General features: G+C 58.9%; 9 protein-coding genes across 9 annotated transcripts; 1 reads left to right on the top strand and 8 right to left on the bottom strand.

Annotated features, from left to right (window-relative positions):
- Positions 1 to 693: 693 nt before the first annotated feature.
- Positions 694 to 4,732, bottom strand: TRAVEDRAFT_27548 (uncharacterized protein). The gene is made up of 2 exons (XM_008036687.1): positions 4,694 to 4,732; positions 694 to 4,641 (listed from the first exon to the last, which is right to left on the bottom strand). The coding sequence occupies exon 2, from the start codon at positions 4,627 to 4,629 to the stop codon at positions 1,768 to 1,770; it is 2,862 nt and encodes a 953-aa protein (XP_008034878.1). The 5' UTR covers positions 4,630 to 4,641; positions 4,694 to 4,732; the 3' UTR covers positions 694 to 1,767.
- Positions 4,733 to 5,204: 472 nt separating this feature from the next.
- On the top strand, positions 5,205 to 8,699 carry TRAVEDRAFT_57273 (cap binding protein 80-PB; the record flags this gene model as incomplete). The annotated part of the gene is made up of 13 exons (XM_008037025.1): positions 5,205 to 5,238; positions 5,295 to 5,368; positions 5,423 to 5,514; positions 5,563 to 5,743; positions 5,795 to 5,950; positions 6,001 to 6,156; positions 6,209 to 6,454; positions 6,505 to 6,720; positions 6,777 to 7,018; positions 7,077 to 7,264; positions 7,317 to 7,940; positions 7,995 to 8,245; positions 8,309 to 8,699. 13 exons carry the CDS (start codon positions 5,205 to 5,207, stop codon positions 8,438 to 8,440), a joined length of 2,592 nt encoding a protein of 863 aa, XP_008035216.1. The 3' UTR covers positions 8,441 to 8,699.
- A 668-nt stretch (positions 8,700 to 9,367) lies between these two features.
- On the bottom strand, positions 9,368 to 11,101 carry TRAVEDRAFT_57272 (UAA transporter). Its single transcript, XM_008037024.1, has 3 exons — positions 10,948 to 11,101; positions 10,551 to 10,877; positions 9,368 to 10,493 (listed from the first exon to the last, which is right to left on the bottom strand). The coding sequence occupies exons 1-3, from the start codon at positions 11,037 to 11,039 to the stop codon at positions 9,542 to 9,544; spliced, it is 1,371 nt and encodes a 456-aa protein (XP_008035215.1). The 5' UTR covers positions 11,040 to 11,101; the 3' UTR covers positions 9,368 to 9,541.
- Positions 11,102 to 11,630: 529 nt separating this feature from the next.
- Positions 11,631 to 12,250, bottom strand: TRAVEDRAFT_27546 (uncharacterized protein). Its single transcript, XM_008036686.1, has one exon. The coding sequence runs from the start codon at positions 12,231 to 12,233 to the stop codon at positions 12,036 to 12,038; it is 198 nt and encodes a 65-aa protein (XP_008034877.1). The 5' UTR covers positions 12,234 to 12,250; the 3' UTR covers positions 11,631 to 12,035.
- A 724-nt stretch (positions 12,251 to 12,974) lies between these two features.
- On the bottom strand, positions 12,975 to 13,520 carry TRAVEDRAFT_79485 (cyclin-like protein; the record flags this gene model as incomplete). Its single annotated transcript, XM_008037684.1, has 2 exons — positions 12,975 to 13,192; positions 13,253 to 13,520. Coding segments are annotated over 2 exons (486 nt in total), but the record flags the coding sequence as incomplete, so codon positions are not given.
- A 1,613-nt stretch (positions 13,521 to 15,133) lies between these two features.
- Positions 15,134 to 15,997, bottom strand: TRAVEDRAFT_18669 (uncharacterized protein; the record flags this gene model as incomplete). Its single annotated transcript, XM_008036555.1, has 1 exon — positions 15,134 to 15,997. The coding sequence occupies one exon, from the start codon at positions 15,995 to 15,997 to the stop codon at positions 15,134 to 15,136; it is 864 nt and encodes a 287-aa protein (XP_008034746.1).
- A 229-nt stretch (positions 15,998 to 16,226) lies between these two features.
- Positions 16,227 to 16,532, bottom strand: TRAVEDRAFT_89262 (uncharacterized protein; the record flags this gene model as incomplete). Its single annotated transcript, XM_008037683.1, has 1 exon — positions 16,227 to 16,532. A coding segment is annotated over one exon (306 nt), but the record flags the coding sequence as incomplete, so codon positions are not given.
- An 879-nt stretch (positions 16,533 to 17,411) lies between these two features.
- Positions 17,412 to 17,735, bottom strand: TRAVEDRAFT_117256 (uncharacterized protein; the record flags this gene model as incomplete). The annotated part of the gene is made up of 1 exon (XM_008037682.1): positions 17,412 to 17,735. A coding segment is annotated over one exon (324 nt), but the record flags the coding sequence as incomplete, so codon positions are not given.
- A 1,704-nt stretch (positions 17,736 to 19,439) lies between these two features.
- Positions 19,440 to 20,609, bottom strand: TRAVEDRAFT_115206 (uncharacterized protein; the record flags this gene model as incomplete). The annotated part of the gene is made up of 1 exon (XM_008037681.1): positions 19,440 to 20,609. A coding segment is annotated over one exon (1,170 nt), but the record flags the coding sequence as incomplete, so codon positions are not given.
- Positions 20,610 to 21,227: the final 618 nt, after the last annotated feature.

Raw genomic sequence — 21,227 nt, 5'->3', positions numbered from 1 at the left:
TATGTATGGTATACTTTATTCTTGCGCCTGCATGTGTGGCTGTGAACAAAGCTGCTGGACGAACGAGTAGCTCGCTCTACTACGTCCACGGCCCAACGTTTATGCAGAAGCAAGTCGTTTTCCATAGTACTGACCATATTTCTGGGCTTGTAGCGGCCCGGGACAATATTACTGTAGACGCCTGTGAAGCGCGAAATTCGCCGGCAGTCATGTCCACCGTTGAGAGGAGCCCTTTATATGTTCGTTGAGGCCAACGACATGCCAAAAATCACGCTTGCAGATCCCCAGGTATCGAAAATTTAGCGTTACTAAAGGGGGTCCACCTATCGACATAAGCCCTCTGGGGACCCCCTCCCCTTACCCGGGGTCTCGGCATCTCCCGGTGAGTGCCTCTTGACGAGACAGTACGAGTTGCAGTCTTTACTCCTCCCTCGACCACACACACCGCTCTGGTTCTCCACCACCGGCATTTCAACGTGTCGCGATGAACGTGGGTATGGGCGCTGCTTCACGGGTCGTACGGTACGTCGCACTGCGTCACAAGAGGCTTGGGTCATGCCATGACACATAATGTGCAGCTGTGTAGCTAGTACCAGCAAGCAAGCCGGGACAACACACCAGGTTCACCCATGGGTACCCTCTACGCGCATTCGCTCGCTGTCTACCCCAGCTCGCGACGCTCCACCCCATACACGCGACCCTCCGCCTCACGCCTCGCGTGCGTCCGCGCCTCGGGCGCAACCCAGCAAGTCTCGCGCCCTGCAGGAACAGAGAATTAGCACGCCTCCACCTCCGGACGAGAAAAAGGGTTCGCGGGAGCACCGCAAGCCGCGTAATGAGGAGATCAAGAACCCGGTGGTGCGCCTCGTGAACCCAGAGACGGGCGCGCTCAACCCGCCCGCGTCCCTGCGCGTCATCCTCGCGGGCATGAACCCGAAGACGCACTTCCTCGAGCTCATGACGACCGAGCCAGAGCCGATCGTGAAGATGCACGACCGCAAGCTGCTGTACGACCGCGAGAAGACGAAGAAGCGGGTGCACGCGAGCAAGAAGCCGCCCGAGGAGAAGGAGGTGCAGCTCACCTGGGGCGTCGGCGCGGCGGACATGGAGTTCAAGCTGAAGAAGGTGCGCGCGGACCTCGCGGACGGGCACCGCGTCAACCTCGTCTTCGCGCCGAAGAAGGGGCAGGTGCTCCCGAGCCCCGCGCAGCAGGAGAAGATGATCGCGGAGGCGTTGGCGTTCCTGGAGGAGGTCGGGAAGGAGTACAAGGAGCGCACGGTGCACAAGCAGGCGGTAGCGGTGTTCTTGGAGTCGCTGCGCCGGAAGAGGACCGTGGACCTGAAGTGGGTGGATAGTGACGGCGCGTCTTGGGAGGGCCTCAAGTCCATCGAGTCCGCATTGCGGGGCGGCGAGCGCGTGGAGGCGGTCTTCATCCTTCCACCGCCACCGAAGAAAGAGAAGAACAGGTCGTCCGACAAGCTAGACAGAGGGGTGGACCCCGCGCTAGTTCAGGAGAAGGTCGAGCGGACACTGCAAAGCCTTGCTGGAGTGGGGAGGGAGTGGAAGCCGAGAGATGCTAGAAAAGGTATCATCGTCGCACATTTAGAGCCGCCGCCGCCGCCAGCCCCGGAAGACATATCTACGTAGCGTTGACATAGTTAGACCTATAATCTAAAGCTTGCTTATTATCAACTGAACGACAATGACTGTGAATCAACTGTTCTGCATTAACCGTACTGTTATATACGTTGGAGGAATTACATGCGCCTATGTTACAGTGTCTACCGTGTTGAGTCCTTTCGCCGATTTCCGCGTACGCCTCACAGTCCTCCGTCCTATAGGCAAGCCTCGTGTCTTGAAGGTAGGAATGCTGAAGGGCTGGGAGCAGTGTCTTCGGAGCCTCGGGAACGCATAGGGATAGCAGACCAGTGTCTTCCGCGACCATCTCGCATCCCAGTTATCCGTCTTCGCTGTCCCTTTCAACAGAGGGCGGTAGCCTAGGGGCACATCGAAGCCAGAGGTCACCATCCACTTCGCGAGCTTTTGCAGCGTCGCCGACGCCTTCGGAGCAGTACCCGAGTGCTGCCGCGTCCTGTCGAGCCGCAACTGACGTTCCCAGTGAGCGCGAGAACGGCGGCGGTTGTCCGTACGTTTGGGGCGAGGTGCGAAGAGCGCGAGCGCGGCGTTGAAGAATCGCGCGTCTGGCTTGATCTTGTACGCCTCCCGCGACATCTTCCTCGTGCGTCCCGGATTAACGGCCTTGTTGCGGACTAGCCCCTCGAGCACCGCCCGCCCGCCCGACGTCATCGAGCGATACAGCAGCTTCGCGTTCCGCCGCGACTGCTGCGGCCTCGTGAGCGTGCGCGGTCGGCGGTCCTGCTCGCTCATCATCTGCACGAAGAGCGCGTAGCCGTGCCGCTGGTTCTGGTGCGTGAGCGCGTGCACGCGCCCCTCGCTCTCCTGCAGCAGCTCTGCGCCCACATGATGCGGGGCGCGCTTGCGGCCTCGCGCGGCCTTCGCGTAGGCTTGCATCATCGCGGTGTACGCGTGCACGGAGAGCCGCCACGGATCGACGTCCGGGACGAGCCCGGTGTGGCTGGCACGCTCCGCGCGCTGGGCGAGGATGAGCACGCGCTCCGCAAGCCCGACGTCGCCGGCCTTCGCGAGTGCGTTGATGAGGCTCGCGTACACGTACGGCCCATGGGCGACCGCACGCTGGAGGGCCTTCGTGCGGTCGAACCGCTGTGGAATGCGCTCGGGGAATTCGGAGGCCCGCGCGGGGTGACGGATGAGGTGAAGCTCGGGGAGGACCTTGAATAGCATCTTGGTTATTGCCTCAGGCTGCCCGGTCGACGTCAAGTGGGTCACGAAGCTTGAAAGCGTGTACTGGTCGGATGCTATCTTCCGGGTGGGGTTGCGAACGCTCTCCGGTAAGGTCAAAGTCTTCATCTGGAGTCGCTGCAAAGTGCGGTCGAGGCTGGGCGCGTTACGCGTTATCACTCTTTCCCCTTCGGACGACGCCGTCCGCTCGCTGCCGTCCGCAGACTTCGAAGGTGCCGCCGCGTCCAGTGCCTTGACTCTGTCAGCCTCGAGTTGGCCGAACATAGTTTGAAGCGTCCCGTCTTTCGTTGTATTGCGCAACACCGTGAGTACAGCTTCGCTGATTGACATGTTCCGCAGGAGCGTTCCCGAACGCAGCAAGATGTTGTACGTGACAAGGTCCGGAGCAAAGGGCGGTTCGCGAACAACACACATGTGCTGGAGCACGGTCGACGCCATCTCCGGGGAGAGACGGTGTCGTAGTGCATACGAGAGCAGCGAGTTGTACGCTTTCCTAGACAGCTCCGGGGTAGGACGCGTAGGGTGACCCGTCCCCAAGGCGCAGATGAGTCGCTTGAGCACCCCGTGGATATACGTGTACGCTCCTACGCGCACAGGTTTGCCGTCTCGCAATATCCAGACACGCGCTGAGGTCTTGGGACACTGGTACAAAGCGGCGATGAGGGAGGCCACACGGGGGTGTCCAATCTGGCCGGTGTCCAGGAGCATCGCGAAGATGGCGAGGCTTTGCAAGTACTGGGAAGTAGGCGAATCCGACTCCAACTCGTTTTTCGCAGCGATAGCATCTACGATCATGCGCATGATTTGAGGGTTGGGAAACGGCATATCGACCAGAGCAGCGCGCGAAGGAAGGGATTGACGGAGGGTGTCGTGGGTGATGTAATTGGGTCCGCCGCGGTCGTCGTTGTCAATGACCTCCCGCTTCCGCAGCTCGAAGTCCTTCAACAGCAGCACGAAGAGCAATGAAGCAACCAGGATTTCCCCTTGCATGAGAAGTGTCCCGATCAGGACTTTGTACATCCGTTCCGTCCGTCGTTGGCCAAAGATGCGAGCCTCCTGCAGTAGAGTGAGGGCAGCGCGGGCGCACTTGTCTGTTACCCGGTCACTCCGCAACTGCATCGCTGAAGGATGGTCGATAGCGGGCTTCCGGGGAATGATGCGCGCAAATGGTCCAAACTTGGGCAAGCTAGAGGGAGAAGCAACCAGAGAGGAGACGACGGACTCAAGCGTGCTGGAGCGGATTGGGATGCCAGCACGTAGCATAAGTCGAGCATAGGTCTCAGCCTTCTTGGCGTATCCCGCGCGTATAAGGCCGTGTAGGAAGGAGTGTGCCGAAAGACGAGGAGAGACGGCACAGCCGAATTGGATAGGTTGGAGACGGGATGCGCGCTGGGCGCTGGCGTCGAGGGGGCCTTGCAGAACGGAGTGGCAGGCAGAGTTGACCACGTACAACGCATCTCCATAGTTCCCCTCTTGAACCGAGAGGCGAACCGCCTGCGCGGCGGCACGCGAGATCTGGGCAGCGGAAAGTCCTGCAGAGGTCTCGCGGATGGAAGTGGTAACACCGTCAGGTTCGGAAGGTTTAGTGTCGCCTTGTAGTGTAGAGGGGGTAGCAGAAGTAGCAAGACCTCGAAACCCCCGTAGGTGAGGAAGAAGTCCTGTGGGCGGGATTGTGTAGCGACCCACACGCGGGGTCAACTGCGTGATCCTCGCGCAAGAGCGAAAGGAGGTTTTGGCTGGGTAGTTCCGCAGAAGGAAGCTGGCCGTCTTCGACCAGTTACATTGCATGTGTCTCGCATACTGCGACGACTATTAACGAATTAGTAGCAGCAGCAGGACAAATCGTGCTCACCAGGGCAGCCTGTGAGCTCCGGGACAAGGACCCTTTCTCCACGAGAAGGCCTCTTGGGAGCTGACAGGCGTTACCGACAAGAAGTGGGTCGTGCCGATGGTGAGACGGTCGTGCACGATGGCGAGACGGTCGTGCCCGACGAGACCCGACCTCGAGCAGGTCTCGCTAGTGTTCAGGGCAAAATGCTATTTCGGCGCGGGCAACTCCCCAGCGGCATTTGCCATTCCGTCATATTCCACCTGTTTAGTTATATTACCAAACTTATGGTAAATAAACTTTGATTGGGTCTCAATATGTCCTGATATGGTGCCCGGCGACAAAATCGACATCGAAAACGGTCTCACAGGCGATGACGACCTGCTCTCACTGGTTCACATCCAGCCAACAGCAGAATCCAGTCTTTTGTCACCGTCGTCCCTGCAGAGGTCCTCTGTCGTTGGCTCTGGAGTAACTCGTGCTGCTACTACCGTCCAAGACATCGTTTTCTTCAAACTCGGCGTGATATTCAACCATGAGCCATCACAGGCGCAGGCCGCACCCTCGAGGTAAGACCAGAGCTTCGTGGTAGCCCGTACGCGAGCACTAAGCACTACCCGATTAGAGGACTATGGACGCGACACGTATGAAACGCCAGACCAAAAGTTGAGGAAGAACATCATACACTTCGGCGAAGTGGTACGTCTTCTACCTGTATCTCTCTGCCCACATAACCAGAACCTCTCCTTCCAGGATCCTGAGCAGGAAATACCTCGTCTGGCTACCCAAATCTTTGACCACACACCTGCTAACGTTCCCGCCGTTACCGAGGGCTTCCGGATAGGGTGAGTAGGCCTCTTTCCTAAACTCAGCATGCCACTGACCTACCCCAGTGTCACGGAGCAGCCATTCAAAATCCCCTATTATGCTGCATTAATGCGTCTTCTACACGATCGTCCAGTTGCCGACGCTGCTCCTGGGAGCCCGTCCCTTGGCAAGCAAGTGCTCGATGACTTCTGGAAAGGCTTCCAGGCTTTCCTGGACAAGCAGGCATGGAGGGAAACGCGGCTATGTGTACGTAGTTGTGTGCTCTTCTACCTTGCTTCAGCTCATTCCCCTCATCAGGTTCAATTCTTCGCGCACTTAACTGTGGCGCGAGTGATATCCGTGCAGTCTATGTATGAGCTCCTGAAGTCATTCACGGCGGTGTTGGATGAGTTCGGTGTGTCTCATGGGCGTGCTGCGAAGGCAGGACTCTGCGCTGCAGAAGGGCTGATGATTGTAAGTGTGTCTTCTAGTCGAGTCTGAGTCTGGTGCTAACTGTCTCGTAGTCAGGACCTGTGGTTAAGCAAGATGCTTCATTAGACACCACAGAAATCATCACCGCGCTGCAGACTTACATCGAGTCAACCAATGATGCGAAGACATTGGTGCAGCCCGCAATACAGCTCTTCACTGACACTCCTGTTTTGGAGCATGCGGAAGAGGTATTTCAACGCCACTCTAATATGTTTGCGCTTCTCACGGTCGCCTTTACAGTGGCTTGATTGTGCGCTTGCAGCCTTGAAAACGCTCAATGGCTCTGATTTTGCGCAGACCGCGGATAGCTACCCACAACCGTATATGGTGTCACCACCTTGGACTGAGGAACCCTTCAACTTGCCTGGAGTTCTGGTGCCGCCAGAGGTCATCGAGCTTGACGGGCTTACGACAGAGTCGGGCGAAGATGCGCAGCCCAAAAAAGAGGAATGGCCACAAGGCTACGTCCGTCTCTTTGAGAACGACGTTAGTCTACACAACACTTTGTTTGTTGAAACCACTTACGTGTTTTCCAGGTCACTCCGGACCCCACGACGCCTGTCGGCTTTGCCATCCGTTCAACCCTGCTCGACATAGTCGATATATTCGAGGTCAACCGCAAGGATTGTGCGCGCCTCCTTCTGGAGTTCCCAAAGTGGACTCCACCAGGTACCTTCAAGCCCCGGCCCGGTGCGCCACCACAGTCCCCGAAAGAGGGCAAAGACTGGCAGCTTGAGAGCACTATCCTCGAAGTGAGTTGAACGATCTGTGTTGAGCTACATCAGCGATATTAAGTTACCTCCCACAGACTATTCTCGGCGCTACATTCATGCTCCCTGAATCGACATACAAATCTATCTACTACATAGCTCTGATCACCGAACTGTGCAAGTCCTCTCCTACTACTGTTGGCCCAGCCGTTGGCAAGTCCATCCGCCGGCTATATGCGCTACTTGCCGACGGTTTGGATGTGGAAGTATCCCATCGGTTTGCCGAATGGTTTGCTGTCCACATGAGTAACTTCGGATTCCAATGGGTATGGAAAGAATGGTATGTAATAACTTATCCCCACCCGCCGCATCATCGGCTGACCCAGGCCGACGTGCAGGATCCCCGACTTGACACTCGTCTCCCAACATCCGAAGAGGACGTTCATGCGCCGTGCCGTTGAGTTCGAAATCCGACTCTCCTACCATGACCGTATCATGCGCATACTCCCCGAGCCGATGAGGGAGGCGGACGCCCATGTTATATCTGTTGAGGCCCCAGGTCCTGACTACATTTACGACGACCCTAGTAAGCCGTTCCCCCTCGCGATCCGCAAAAAGTGCTATCTAACGTCTTATAGCCAACCCACACCACGAGTCTGCCCAGGCGCTCCTCACTCTCATCCGCGGCCGCGCGAAGCCCGACGATGTCATGGCGCACCTCGAGACGCTCCGCAACAGCCTGATGGAGACGACAGCACAAGATGCGAACACCATCGTGCGCTCGCTCACCGTGCAGTCGCTGCTGCACATCGGCTCGCGCTCGTTCTCGCACTTCCTCAACGCGATCGAGCGCTACCTCCCGCTTCTCCGCAACCTCGCCGCGGGCCAGATCTCGTCCGGGGGCAACGCGAGCGCGGAGGCGCGCACGGACATCATGAACACCGTCGCCGCGTTCTGGAAGAACAGCCGGCACATGATCCTCATCGTGTTCGACAAGCTCATGCAGTACCAGATCGTCGACCCGACGGACGTCGTCGCGTGGACGTTCACGCATTGGGCGGCTGTCCTCGAGGGCACGCCCAAGGCGACGTTCAATGCGTTCCAGTGGGACTTGTTGAAGGCGGCGCTGGACAAGGCGAACGGTCGTGTGATGGTGCAGAGGCGCAAGGTGGCGGTGCTGAGGAAGGAGGCTGACGACAATGCTGCGAAGGCCATTGCTGGCGAGAGCGCAGCGATGGAGGTTGATGCGGAAGCGAGGCCAGGTAAGCGGATATGAAGTCGCCTTGCGAACGATTACATGCTCATCACTTCTGTAGACGTTATTCCTGTGGGAGAGTCTCCTCAGCTCACGTCTGCGATCAAGGCGTTCACGGTCCTCACTCGTGAGCAGAAGTCTGCTCTCGCTCGGACGCTCGACGGCTTCGTCGACTGTCTCGCCGTCGAGACCGCCAGCGAGAAGGTGCGCGAGGTCATCACTGAGCACGCCTGGCACAACCGCGCGAACTGGGAGGACGACGACTGGGAGATCTGGGAAACCTGGGGCTGGTACCGCCACTGGGGCCGGACGGTGGGCGCTCTCCCCTTTCATTCGCCTTCTGTGTCTTCGAATACTGACTGGTTTGGATCTCAGTACTCCCCGTACCTGCGCAACTACATGAACACCATCGGCACGGTCGCGTTCGCAAAGGTTCCGAGCAAGGCGGACCCGGCGGTGGAACTGTTCCGGAAGACATGGAACATCGCCACGGGCCAGGAGGTGTGAGTGCCGTTCTACGCAGTCGTAGCCTACCCACCCCGTTCTACCTACCTTCCCGTCTACCGTACCCTTGCTACCTTCGCGCCCCTTCCTGTTCCCGCTTTTTCGTGTGCACGCGCTCGATTCTATAGTAATCGTCGTTCTTCCCCCGCTATGCATGCCTGGAACCCGCTGCCCGTGCCGAATGCATCCCTGTGCCGATACGTCGCCCGTATGCGATCAGGTGGACGCTGTTCCCGCTCGCGATCGAGCTCGCAATGCCCACATCCTTCCACACTCACTTCCCGCTTGACAACGCCCTCGGCCTGTTCGTCTCCATGTTGCCGTTCCAGTGGTAACTGGCGTCCGTGTGCGCCGGCAGCGGACAACAATCCACAACGCCACCCATCATCCAGCGCGCCTCCCTCCGATTGCTCATAAGGGCAAGAAGGATCCGGCACGGGGACCGCGCAATTATGCTCAAACCGCCACCAACATCATCGCCCATTTACGACCCTCACGACCCGCTTTACGCCCGCAACGCTCGCTTTACGACTTGGCTCTAGCTTCCCAAGGAAACTCACGATAACCCCATGGATTGCCGCTCCCCGTGGCCGGCACCCACACATACCCCACTACGCAGGATCTCCTGTGTACGCTCTACCTTGCACTTTTGCAATTTACTGACTGCCTGCAGGTTGCATATACCTGCATAGATTGGCGCACTTTGTCATGTTCTCCCTGTTTTCTTTTTGCCAAGCTCTCTCAGGTTGTTTCTCCGTTCATACTCTCGCTGCTATCCTTCGCCTCACCCCCAGTGCTATGTACCACTATTGCTATCGCCGATACCCGTCCAGATATCTCCTGCTCTCTATCCTGGCCTCGCTTGATCATACCTTGAAATTCGAAAACCCTGTTGTTGTTCTCCGAGTTCTGTTATGTATGCTGTGTAGTCTCGATGTTTCGGCCCAGCCCTCTATCTATGTGTGTACAGCAGCGCCGTTCCCTGTAAATATTACAAGAGCTATGGTTCTACGGATGTACTATGGTGGATGTTATTATGGTATACAAAGTGTTCGCATATAAGCACCCAGAACGCCCCCGTCCCCAGTCCAGTCCGATCCACTCTCATTCCCTCTTCTCCTTATCCACTTTCGCCGGTTTACTCGCCTTCCGCGAGCCCGCCGCGTACCCCATCGTGCCCGCAAACACCATCCCCGCGCCCGCCCACACGCCCGCGTTCACCGCCGCGCCCTGCGCGCGGAACAGCAGCACGCTGAGCACGAGCGACGCCGCCTTGCGCACGACGAGCAGCAGCGTGACCGCGAGAGCGCTCACGCCGCGCGCCGTCAGCCGGTGGACGCCCGCGACGCACACGAGCGCGGTCGCCGCCGTCAGCGCGAGCGTCGCGTGTGCCCCAGGCACGCTTATGGCGACCGCCTTCTCTGAGAGGAAAGATGGGGGTTGCGAGAGCCCGAATGGCGGGTAGAGCGTGAGCGCGTGCTGGGCCTTGGCGAGGAAAGACGGGGGCAGAGGGAGGGAGATGCGGAGCGGCGGGCTTGCGTGCAGGGCGCGCGCCTGCGCAGCGAGGTCGTGTCGGACGAAGTAGAACATCGGGAGGGAGAGAAAGTGCAGGTAGAACATGCTCTCCTGCCAGGGCTCCACGTCGCGTCCTGCTGCGGGCGCCGTTGCGGCCACGTCGGGCGTTTTCGTATGCCCGTTCGCGTGTCCGTTTGTGTGTCCATTCGCGTGCCCATTCGTGGGCTCGGTGCCAACTTTCTCTGCGGTTCCGTTGGACGTTGTGGGCGCGGGTGCTGGAGTGCGCACGTACCGCGCGTACGTCCAGTCCTGCACGATGCCGAGCAGGCCGGAGAGCACGAGTGCGAGCGTGAGGAGCCCGATGCCAGACGCGTACCGCCACTGCTCTCTCGACAAGCCTGCGAGCGATTCGGACGCGGAGTCGGCTTCGGCATCTGAGGGCGACGGAGGTGCTTTGCTCTTGGATGATGCGGCGGACAGAGTGGTCAGGAACACCCCCGCGGTTACAAGTAGCACAGACAAAACCTGCGCAATATTATACCTGCATCATTCTAAAGTCAGCATCCAACTTGCGGCGGAGAAAAACACAAGGACGTACCGCTTGCCCGCAAGCAACCACCCCATGAGCATGCTCACCACCAGCCCGCCCGAGCGGAAGATGATATGCACCGCCATCGGGATCCCGTACGCGAACGCGGCGTTGTTCAGCAGCGACACCGCGTAGAACAGCGCGACCTGCGCGAGGTACGGCGCGAGCGGCGTCCGCCGCGCGCGCAGCCGTAGCCACGGCACGCCCCACCGACCGCGGCCGAGGACGAGGAACTTGGGCAGGCCGTGCAGGGAGATGAGCACGAACTGCGCGAAGGTGATGAGCGAGCCCGCGTGCGGGTGCGAGCGCGTGAGGTGCTCGAGCGTGAGCGCGTTGCTGCAATGGGGAGTCCGGTTAGCGTCGGACTCGGGGGCGCACGCTCGTGGGCGCACGGCGGAGGACGCACCTGCAGCATCCGCCGAAGATGAGGCCGAGCGTCGTCGCCCAGTCGGCCGCGACGGCGAGGGTGAGCCCGCGCAGAATCTCGCTCGCGCTCATTGGACTTGTGGTGTTCGGAGGCGAGTTCGGCGCGAGTAGCGTTCGTAGATCAAGGTGTAAGAGCAGCGGCCGTACTAGATCGCGGTGTAAGAGTACACTTGTAGATTGAGAGGCAGAAGGAGAGTCTAGGGAGAAGCGCGAGGAAAGCAGGTATATCTAGGCGTGTGGTGGTATCGAGCAGAGCATGGTGGCGGGCTGCGTGGCGAGGAGCCCGAGTCGAGGTCGGACTGGCGAGCTGCACGGCGGCGCCTGCGTTTCTCCGCCCGGCAATTCCCCGCAGCAGCGAGCAGCGTTACGTCACGCGTCCGCCTCCATCCTCCTCTCCCCCGGCCCGTGGTCTGCACGCGTCCTGCACGCGCCTTCGAATCCCCGTACATGCACCGAAGCACGAGAGAAGAGCGATACAGCCATGCATTGTACACGTGCTACAGATACATGCGTCCGGTGGGGTATCGTCTAGGCTACATCGATGCGGGTATGGCCGCCTCCCTCTCGGGGCAGGGGAGGGGCGGGGTTATAGTATGGCTACAAGCAACACGCACGCGCTCGCGGGGAAGGGTCTGTGCGGATGGGGAGGAGGAAGGGAGGGTAAGGGCGTAGTGTGTGCGGAATAGTCCGTCGGCGCGGGCGCAAACGAAGACGAAATGAAAAAAGCGCGCCGCGATGCTACGTGGGGGTAGCTAGGTGAAGTGTCCGTGTAAGTAAAAGGTGTGTCGTCGAACGACGTAGGGTAGGGTGTGGCGAAGAAAATAAAGTAAGAAGGATGTAAGGTATGGTAGGTAGGTTGTCCAGCAAGAAGGCGAAGGCGAAGAGAAAATAAGGTAAGTGAACGGGTCGCGACAAATCAAAGCAAGGCGAGCACAATTCGAAAAAGGTCCGTGTCCCACTGAAACCCCCTGATGGTAAGAAAAAGGGCGGCATGTGTGTTTGCATGCTTCTCATGTCATGTCTTCATGTCGCGTCGTCGTCGTCTCCGTCCTAGATCGCGGGTGTATATCATACGTCCACCACTTGTGCCTGCTGGCTGCGGAACAGCGCCGACTTCGAGTGTGCCAGTCGGCGGAACGCGCTGTTCTGTCCCTGGCTCTGGCCATCCATCTCGCGGTCTACACCGCCGTCCCGGTCCTGACCCTTGGTCGCAGCCCACATCCGGCTCAGGAAGCTACCACCTGCAGCCCTCGAGATCGAGGGCATCGTCGACGACGGTGCCACGGACGGACCCTCGGGGAATGAGCTCGCGCGAGGGTTACCCCTCCCCAGACCACCAGGCCTGGCGGGAAGAAGGGCTTCATGGACGGCCTGTGACGGGGAGCAGCTGGGGGACGACATAGGAGAGGGACCGGGGCTCGGGCCGACGAGCATTGAGAGCCGCTTGAGCTCGCTCGCGGTGCCCGCCGCCATCGTGACGTCGCTCCGGATGGTGCACGTAGATGCCGTCGACACCTTGCGGCCCTGCCTGTGGCGGTATGCGGAGTACGCGGTAGGTTGCAGCGCGAACTTCTTGCGCTCACCGATGGCCTCGCCAGCAGCCCCCTCGCAGATCTCGACCTCGAACTCCCGGTCGGACCCGCATCCCTCGGACGAGATGGACGACGGGGACGAGGACCCGCTGTCGCACGTGAGGCCACCCATCTCCGAGTCCTCGCTGTGGCTCCGCGCGCTGTCGAGCGTGCTGCTGGACGACGTACGGGACAGGCTCCTCGGGCGCGACTCAGTGTCGATGGTAGGCACGTTGAGGTACTGCGAAGACAGGCGCTTGACGAAGCTCTGGACGCTCGCAAGGCTTGCCGCCGGGGACGGCAACGTCGACGAGCCGCTGTCGACAGGGCTGGGCGGGGGTGCGGCTATATGCGCCTGCACGCGGGCCTTCGCACGAGTGACGGCGGTAGCGCGGGTCTCCTTCGCCGTGGGCTCTGACGAAGCCAGCGTCTTCGGGAGAAAAGGCGCGAAGTGGCGGAGAGCCTCCTCCTCGTCGAACCGGAGGTCGTAGTTGAGGAGGTACAGCAGCTGCTTCTCCATAAGGTTCACCTCGGCGAGCTCGAACAGCCGCCCGTAGTTGACCCAGTTCTTGTTCTTCGGCGACGAGTCGTTGAGGTACTTGGCAGCCACGATGAGCGTCGCAAGGAACACCCGGTGCCGTGTACACGGCATGCCTATATGCGGGGTATATGCGGTCAGTAGCTAACGAGACGGATGCACGTGAGCGGGCGCACCCTTGGCCATCTTCGGAAGCTTCGTCCGCAGGCGCTCGAGGTAGATGAGCGTCGCAAGGAGCGTCGGGACCTGCACGTGCGAGCTCTGGCAGATGAAGATGATGAAGTCCTGGAGGCTCGGGAGCTTGGAAGCCGCCTGTGCCTGCTGCTGCTCCGCGGGCGTCGGCTTGCTCGGGGTGTGTGGCGGGGTGGGAAGGGCGGCGATGGTGGCGGGCTCCTCGGCGAGGGTGATGGCGCGGGTGGTCTGGAGAGCGATGTACTGGATCATGTCGTACGACACGGGCTGGCACATGAGCTGGACGAGTTCGCGGTTGTGGAAGGAGCGGGGGAGGAGGGACGCCGGGTGGCGGAGCTCTGACGAGGAGGACATGATGAGGATGAGTGCGGAGTGCAGGCGCACGCGGAGAGGGGGGTTATGGCAGGAGAGGAGACTGAGGGAGCGTGGGGTGTGTAGAAGGAGGTTCTGTGCCCGTCGAGGGCGAAAGCAAAAAACAAAAAGAAGAAGAGAGGCGGGCGGGACGTCGTGCGCTCGGTGGGGCTTTATACGACTCGAACTGCGAACAAACAAGCGCACACGGCGGGCTGCTCGATCGTCGTGGAGGTGGTTCGTTTGACACAAGCTCCTCGGGCGCGCTACGCGGTGAAGGTCGGTGTGAAGAGGGAAAGACGGAAGAAGACAAGCACAGGAGGGGCGGCAGAGGGAGGCTCGGAGAGGGAATGGAGAGTCCTCGCAGAGTATTTTGGTGACGTTGGGGTGGACGTGTCACGGCGTAAGGCGACAAATGCTGCGACCGCAGAGTTTTGTCGTAGAGGAGAGGCTGACAGGACGACCCGGCGGAACTCTAGTACGTCGCCGCTCCCGAGTTAGAGAGGTTTCCCTGACATCGGGACGACCGTCATTGCGCGTCCAGATCGTCTCTGCAACCGAATAAGCTCTCAGATCTGTCGCGGGAATCGGAACAATCCGAGAGACCTACGTCGATCGCCTAGTCTGTATTCTAGCACGGGTCGTCTGTTTATGTTGGAACTTCTTACTGCAATTCGCAACATAGCGCATATGGGCGTTGAGTACAAATTCCAGGAGCGCCACAAAGTCCCCGGCAACTTCTTAGCCTATTTCGGCAATCTCACCCAACCCTCCTGATCTAGGCGCCCGTGAATACCTTGCACGCCAACTCACGAGGGGGCCATGAATCGAGTCGTTTACCAGGGTCGGTTTACCGACATAAGGTGATTTCCAAGAACCCCCTTCCCCCCTCCCCTCCCATATCCGGTTATTTTCCGCATATGTTTCCGACATGACGCTCAAAATGGAAGCTTCAAGCGCCCGTCTAGTATTTCAGCATACTTCAGCATCATGTACCGTGCTCAGGCTTTGCTATACGAAAGAGTTACATAGCTGTGAAGTGTCTGCATGGCGTAGTGTTTGGAACTCATGTGTTCAGCTCGGCGCGTTCAAGGGACAACCATAGCCCTAGCGGAGCAATGATCGAGAGCCGCTCGGATGATGTCACGTTCGCGATCCGAGAGGAGCGGTGGCGTGACACGAGAGGGAAGAGATTCACGCTGAGAGGGACAGGTTACGAGTCTGTCGATTCAACAGAGAATACTGCCGTACAAGAGAGAGAGAAGCAGAGTATTTATACAAGCTCGGGAGACCTCGGGGAGAATCGGAGAGTGAGACCAAAGAGTAAGCTAAGAACGGAGAGGAGGTCAGATGAACGAAGGGAGTAAGACCAGGCGTTGAGTGAAGGAACGTATACGAAAAGAGGAGGATGACGGGAAAGGAAACAGTCCGTATTAGGAAGAGCGCTCATCGCTACATACGCCCTCCAGGTATCGTACCACGATACCTCAGCAGGACCGAGCTACAAACGAGGCCTAATCGAAGAGGGCCGCGTCGCCCAGGATATCGATGTCCTCCAAGTCGAGCCCGGCGGTCAAGTCCTCAACGCCCACAGCGACAGCAGCGAGCATGAGTTGAGGGTCGTCGATGAGCTCGTCCATCTCCACCGCTGCGTCCACCGCGTCCACCTCGTCCGGCACCGCGGCCAACATATTCGCCTGCGGAGCGGGAGTGTCGTCTGGAACGAAGATGGGGTGTCCGACCTCGCCCGGATCCGGAGTGTGGTCCGGCACGAAGATGGGATGTCCGGCCGCCTCGCCTGGGGCCGGAGACGCTTGCCGCTGACGCTTGCGCCCACGACGACGGTTGTCCTCCTCCAGGACGCCCGTGTTCGATGGTCCTGCTCCCATGGCCTGAGCCCAGGCGGCGCTGCGCTTCTTGTGCTGGCGGTTGGCCTCGCGGGACTCGAACCCAAGGCGAGCGCTCTCTTGCGCGTTCAAGGTCTGCTTGGCGGCGTTCAAGAGGAGACGGCGCATAAGGTCCTCCTCCTCGGCCGGGCGTGGAGCGGACGCCTGGGACGGATCGCCGTGGGGGAGGATGGTAGACGTCGGGATGGAGGGCTTCCGAGTGGTATGAATCGTCTCGGGCGGGTCGTCCAGAGCGGAGAGCTGGTACTGATTGGCTGTGTCCAGGGACCAGAGGTACTGAAAGTCCTCGTAGCCGGCCGGGACGGGCTGCCGTTCTTTGCTGAACGGGCGGCGGCGCAAGTCCTTGTCGAGGCTGAGGAAGAGGACGACGATGGCCGGCGGGAAGAGGTGGGAGCGGCCGGTGGTCGGATCCCGCAGGATGACCTCGCCGGTGGAGAGGATCGACGCGTTCGGGTGGACCAGCGGAGGCATCACGACGAGGAGGGAGACGATGGGTGGGTAGACGGTGCGACGAGGAGTGGATGGGCGACGAGTGCAAGGTGAGAGGGGGTGAAGGATGAGGAGAGACTGAGTGCTGACTTCTTATAGGATCCTGTAGCGCGGCAAAGAATTCGCGCAGGAAGAAGTCAACACCTCCGACGAAGATCTGCGGGTCATCGGGAGGCTGGCCGTGGCCTTCCGGGAGGTCTGAGACATTCGTCACACCAGCCGCCTCTAGGTATGCTTGCAGGGTACTCAGATGCGATACTGCACTGAATGGCACCCAGGTTTGGTCGCCTGACTTCCAGACCGCCTCGAAGACGGCCTGCTCACCGGTACCTCGGTGAGAGTTGATTCTCTCGATTGCCCACTCATTGTCCTTATCCTCGAGTTCCAGGATTTGCGAGTCAAGACGGCCTGGGAACAGGCGGTCGTCGTTTGGCTCATGAACACGCAACAGCGATGCATGGAACACGTTGTGCACGCCGCGACGTTTCAGACTCGGAGGCAGCTCAATCCTGAATGAGTTGTTGCCGAAATCTTGGACGATCCGGTAAGGTCCAATAAATTTCGGCGCCAGCTTGCGGGCTAACCCTTTTGGCAGGGAAATGTTCTTCGTCGACAAGTAAACCAGGTCATCCTTCGCGAACGGAGCAGGACGACGCTTGCGATTGGCATCGCGGGTCTGTTTTACCCGTGCTGCGATCAAGCTGTCGTGCGCAGCCATGACGGCATGCTTCACCTTCTGGGCGTAAGTGCGCACTCCTGGGTATTCGTCCGAAGCCGGCTGATCCCAGATCAAGGGACGGGGCATACGTCCTGTGTTCAGGAAGAACGGTGCAAACCCCGTAGACTCAGAGCGGGCCAGATTAATGGCGAACTCGATTGCGGGCAGTCTAGCGACCCAGTCACGCTGGGAAGCGTCCACGCACTGACGGAGCATCTGCGACACCGTGCGGTTCGCTCGCTCCGTCGAACCATCCGACTCTGGATGATACGCGCTTGACATCCTGAGTTCGACTCCAATGAGAGAGTGCAGGTGCGTCCAGAAGGCACTCGTGAATAGCACGTCACGGTCGCTAATGATCGCTTTAGGTAGTCCATGGTGTTTATACACTTCCGCGAACACAAGCTCCGCGACATCTCGGGCGCGGTAGTTGGTACGGCTGGGTACCAAGTGCACCATACCGGTGAGTAGATCAATCACCGTTGTGATTGCATCATAGGACGCGTCCCGATCCTTCGACTCAGGTAGAGGCCCAACAAAATCGATTCCAATGGCCTCCCAGGGAGCGCTTGGCACGGGAAGAGGGTTCAAGAGCCCGAAAGGCTTCTGGTTCGCCGGTTTGCTCCGGCGACAGGTCATGCAGGTATCGCAGTACTTCTGCACATCCGACGGTAGGTTCTTCCACCACACGTGGTCCCGCAGAAGGCTGACTGTCTTGCTCATGCCAAGATGAGCCAAGAGGGAGTGAGCGTGCGCAATCACGATCTCACGGACGTTCCGGCCGTTCACGATGATGTGCGGAACACAAAGGAGTGTACGCCCTCCGTCTTTGAGGTAGACCAGGCCGTTATCAATGGTGAAGTTCTTATGCTGACGTGGATTGTCTAGGATTGTTTGAAAGAAGGTGTCCTCCTTGTACCGACCCCGAACTGTCGCCTCGAGGTGTAAGCCATCACCTGCGGTAGCGACATAGTCAAGTAGATTTCCGGGCTCGGCTGCCATTTCTGCGACTGGTTCCTCAGTGTCCTTTTCCCCGACACGGGGAGCTTCAGGACTGCTGCTTCGTGCGTCTACAGTTTTGTCTGAGTGCTCGGTACTCCCGCCCTCCGCTCGTTGTTCACGAGGACCGTGGAGAACGACGCGCTTGATGCATTTTGCAAATTCGTGTGACGCTTCTGCGCGCCCGCTCTCTGCAGGAAGCTCCGCGACGTGGGGCTCGCGACGTGGCCTCCGAGGATGGGCGACGAGAGGCGCACGCGGCGCAACTGGTGCAACTGGTTCGAAATCATCAGCACGCACCCGGGCGGGTTTTGACTGACGCTGTGACCGTCGCAAGTCCATCGCAGCGGCCGCCAGTTCTGTAAGGGCGCGTCCCTCAAGATCGACCAACACAGGTGTCGAAAGCGAGCTCGACCGCAGGCGAGCTGCGGTTGTATCCGTGTCATCGTAAGTGACATACTCGGATGGGGCGCGGACGGTGCCAGGCTGATCGTTCGAGTACATCCGTGACAGAGCATCTGCCAGGACATTCTCGACACCAGGAACATGCTCAATGGTGAAATTGTATTCGGATATCTTCTCGATCCATCGTGCCTGACGTCCCGACAGGTTACGCTGTTCCATCAAGTGTATCAGGCCCTTATGGTCGGTGACCCAAGTGAATGCACACCCAAGCAGTATGTCACGGTGACGAAGCATGGATTCGACGCCCGCTAACATCTCAATTTCATGAACAGGATAATTCATCTGTGCAGACGAAAGCTTCGCCGAAAAGAATGCCGCAACGCGACCACGGCGGAAGTCATCGCCTTGGGTGACGACGCCTGCGATCCCGCCATGGGAGCCGTCAGTGACCAACCAGATCCGCGGCGCAGTAGGCGAGTAATCCAGAGGTACTCGCCGGTGCTTGCGGTGAGTATGAACCAGGCGTTTGATTTCATCAAATGCACGCTGATGGGTGAAGTCCCACTTGAAGGATACATCAGATCCTGTCAACGACGTCAAGATGCCCATTGGGATTCGGACCGTGGCAATGTCGTCCGCGAGGTAGCCGACCGAGCCCAGGAAGCCACGCAGGAGTTCCTTGTTCGTCGGCACCTTCCAATGAAGGACGGAGTCGACCTTATCTGGGTCCATACGGATACCATCATGGTCGACGACGCGACCGAGGATCTTCAACTCGTCACACAGGAAATGCAGCTTTGATGCGCTCAAGAACAGCTGCTCTCGCTTTAGTATGTCGATCACAATTTTGACGTGCTTAATGTGCTCATCAAGTGTGTTCGAGTAGATTGCGATGTCGTCCAAATAGACGTCCATGAACACACCAATGTACGGGCCAAAGATATAGTTCATGAGGCTCTGGTAAGTTGCTACCGCATTACAATCACCCTGCTGCAACACGAGACTGATCATGTTCCCATCGGGGGTAGCCATTGCGGTACGCTCGACATGTGCCGGCTCTATCCTAATCTGCTCGTAGGCGTCTTTGCCATCGATCAACGTCCGGAAGCGATGACGCGCGACACGCCGTAGGATTCCCTCCATGTCTGGGAGAGGAGAGGTCACTTTGTGACAATTGGCGTTCCGTTCACGGAGATCACATACCACACGGAGTTTAGGGGGAACACCCTTCACGCCCGTCCCCGGCTTTGTCAGCAGGAGCATCGGTGAAGTGTTGCGGGCGTTCGTCATGCGCCAGCGACCGGACTTGAGATATGCATCTCGCTTCTCCATCCAGCTCGCCCGATGAGCATCCGGACACTTCGAGGGGCGCCACGAGTAGATCTTGTGCTCGTCCTTGAGAGGTATCTGATGGTTGATAGCGCGCAAAGGCGGTAGTGGTGAGTCGCTCGCCTCCTGACAGATTGGAGCGGCGTACTCACGCAGTTGTTGCCGCGCGGCATCTAGCACGCCCTCGCGAACGTCGGCTGCGCGGGATTCAAGAACGCGCACTTGTTTGCCTTCGATCGCGAGGGGTTTGTCGCTTCCAACCAACACGGCTGTGGGGTTGAAGGAGAGTGAGATGCGGTGTTGGTAGAGGAAGGGGGTGCCAAGGATCAGGTCATAGTTTAGTAAGTTCACTATGTCGAAGTACCGATCGGAACGTGTGCGCTGATACTCCATGACCGCCCTACAGCCATAGTTGATCTTCGCGCGCGAACCTTGAACAGCCAGATGCACGGGCAAGGGCTTTGCGAGCTCAAAGACCTTCGCATCAATCTGATGCGCAAATTTCGCTGACATGAAGTCCGACAGGGAGCCAGAGTCCAGTAACGCCCGCGCGGACTGTCCATTGATCTTCACAACGACGACCGCAGGCTCGGGGATGAGGCGCTTGAAATCACGCGGCGCGGCGGCATTGCGCTGGATGGCGGCGAGTGCACCACCGTCACCAGCGGCGACTGCGGCCGCACACAACTCAAGCAATACCAACTCGTCGCACGGCGCAAACAAAACGTCCAGCTCGCCCTCCAGGTCCTCCTGCGAGAAGGATGAAGGTACGAGGCGACGACGAGCATGGCGAGCATAGAAGTTAGGTAAGTCGAACCAGACATTCTCCAACAGTACGTCCGGGATGTCGATGCTGATGTCCAGATAGTGATCAATGACGCGCACGCTCCCGCTGATCTGCCATGCTTCGTAACGGGGCGATCCACCAGGTGCAAAGGGTGGCCAGGGAACCTCGTCTTCAAGGATGCGTGCTGCTCCGTCTGCGAGCGCATACCCCATGCACTCACCAGTGGATGACAGGAAGCACTGCTGGTGTTCGGGTGCGAACTGGTGCACGACCTGTTGCCTGTACCATCTCGGTAAGTCAAACATTGGGTCCTTGAGGCGGCTCGACTCGAGTAATGTATCAAACTTCCAGTGCATCACGACATGAAGCTCGGGGGCCGTACGGTACACATTCCCGTTATAGCCGTCCTCATCGTCAAGGCCGGCTTCTGCACAGCAATAGGGTGCGTACTTTTCCAGCAGCTCCTCAGCTCGCTGGGAGTACAGATCATCGATCCGTGTTGCAGGTCGACCCTCACGGTTCGAGCACGGCAGCTCAAGCGGTTCCCGCCAACAAGGACAGGACAATTCCAACCATCGGGCCTCTTTCCCGGCATAGTCATCGCCCGAAACCGAGCCCTCTGTGGAGTCTGAAGGCCAGTTGGAGCATATGTCATCATAATCTGGGTCCGCAAAGGCTACGGCTGATGAACTCTGAACCTGGAAGGCTGTAAGCCGCACAAAGAGAGGTCTTCAGTCTGTGAGAGAACGACTATGATTGCATAGTACTGTACCTGTAAGCCGCACAAAGAGAGGCTACAAGTACTAGTAAGTAAACATGTAAGAAAGCATAGGTAGTATGGGACTTACTCTTCAGTCTGTGAGAGAACGACTGAAGAGCAGAGGCCTGCAGAGTCCTCCTTATATACTACTGGGGAGGACGATGAGTAAGCGTATAGGAAGAGGGCATGTGACGTCCAGAGGACGCTGACTGAG

Source organism: Trametes versicolor (assembly GCF_000271585.1).
Source record: "Trametes versicolor FP-101664 SS1 unplaced genomic scaffold TRAVEscaffold_3, whole genome shotgun sequence".
In the NCBI taxonomy this organism is placed as follows: domain Eukaryota; kingdom Fungi; phylum Basidiomycota; class Agaricomycetes; order Polyporales; family Polyporaceae; genus Trametes; species Trametes versicolor.
This window is presented reverse-complemented; position numbering and strand designations above follow the sequence as displayed.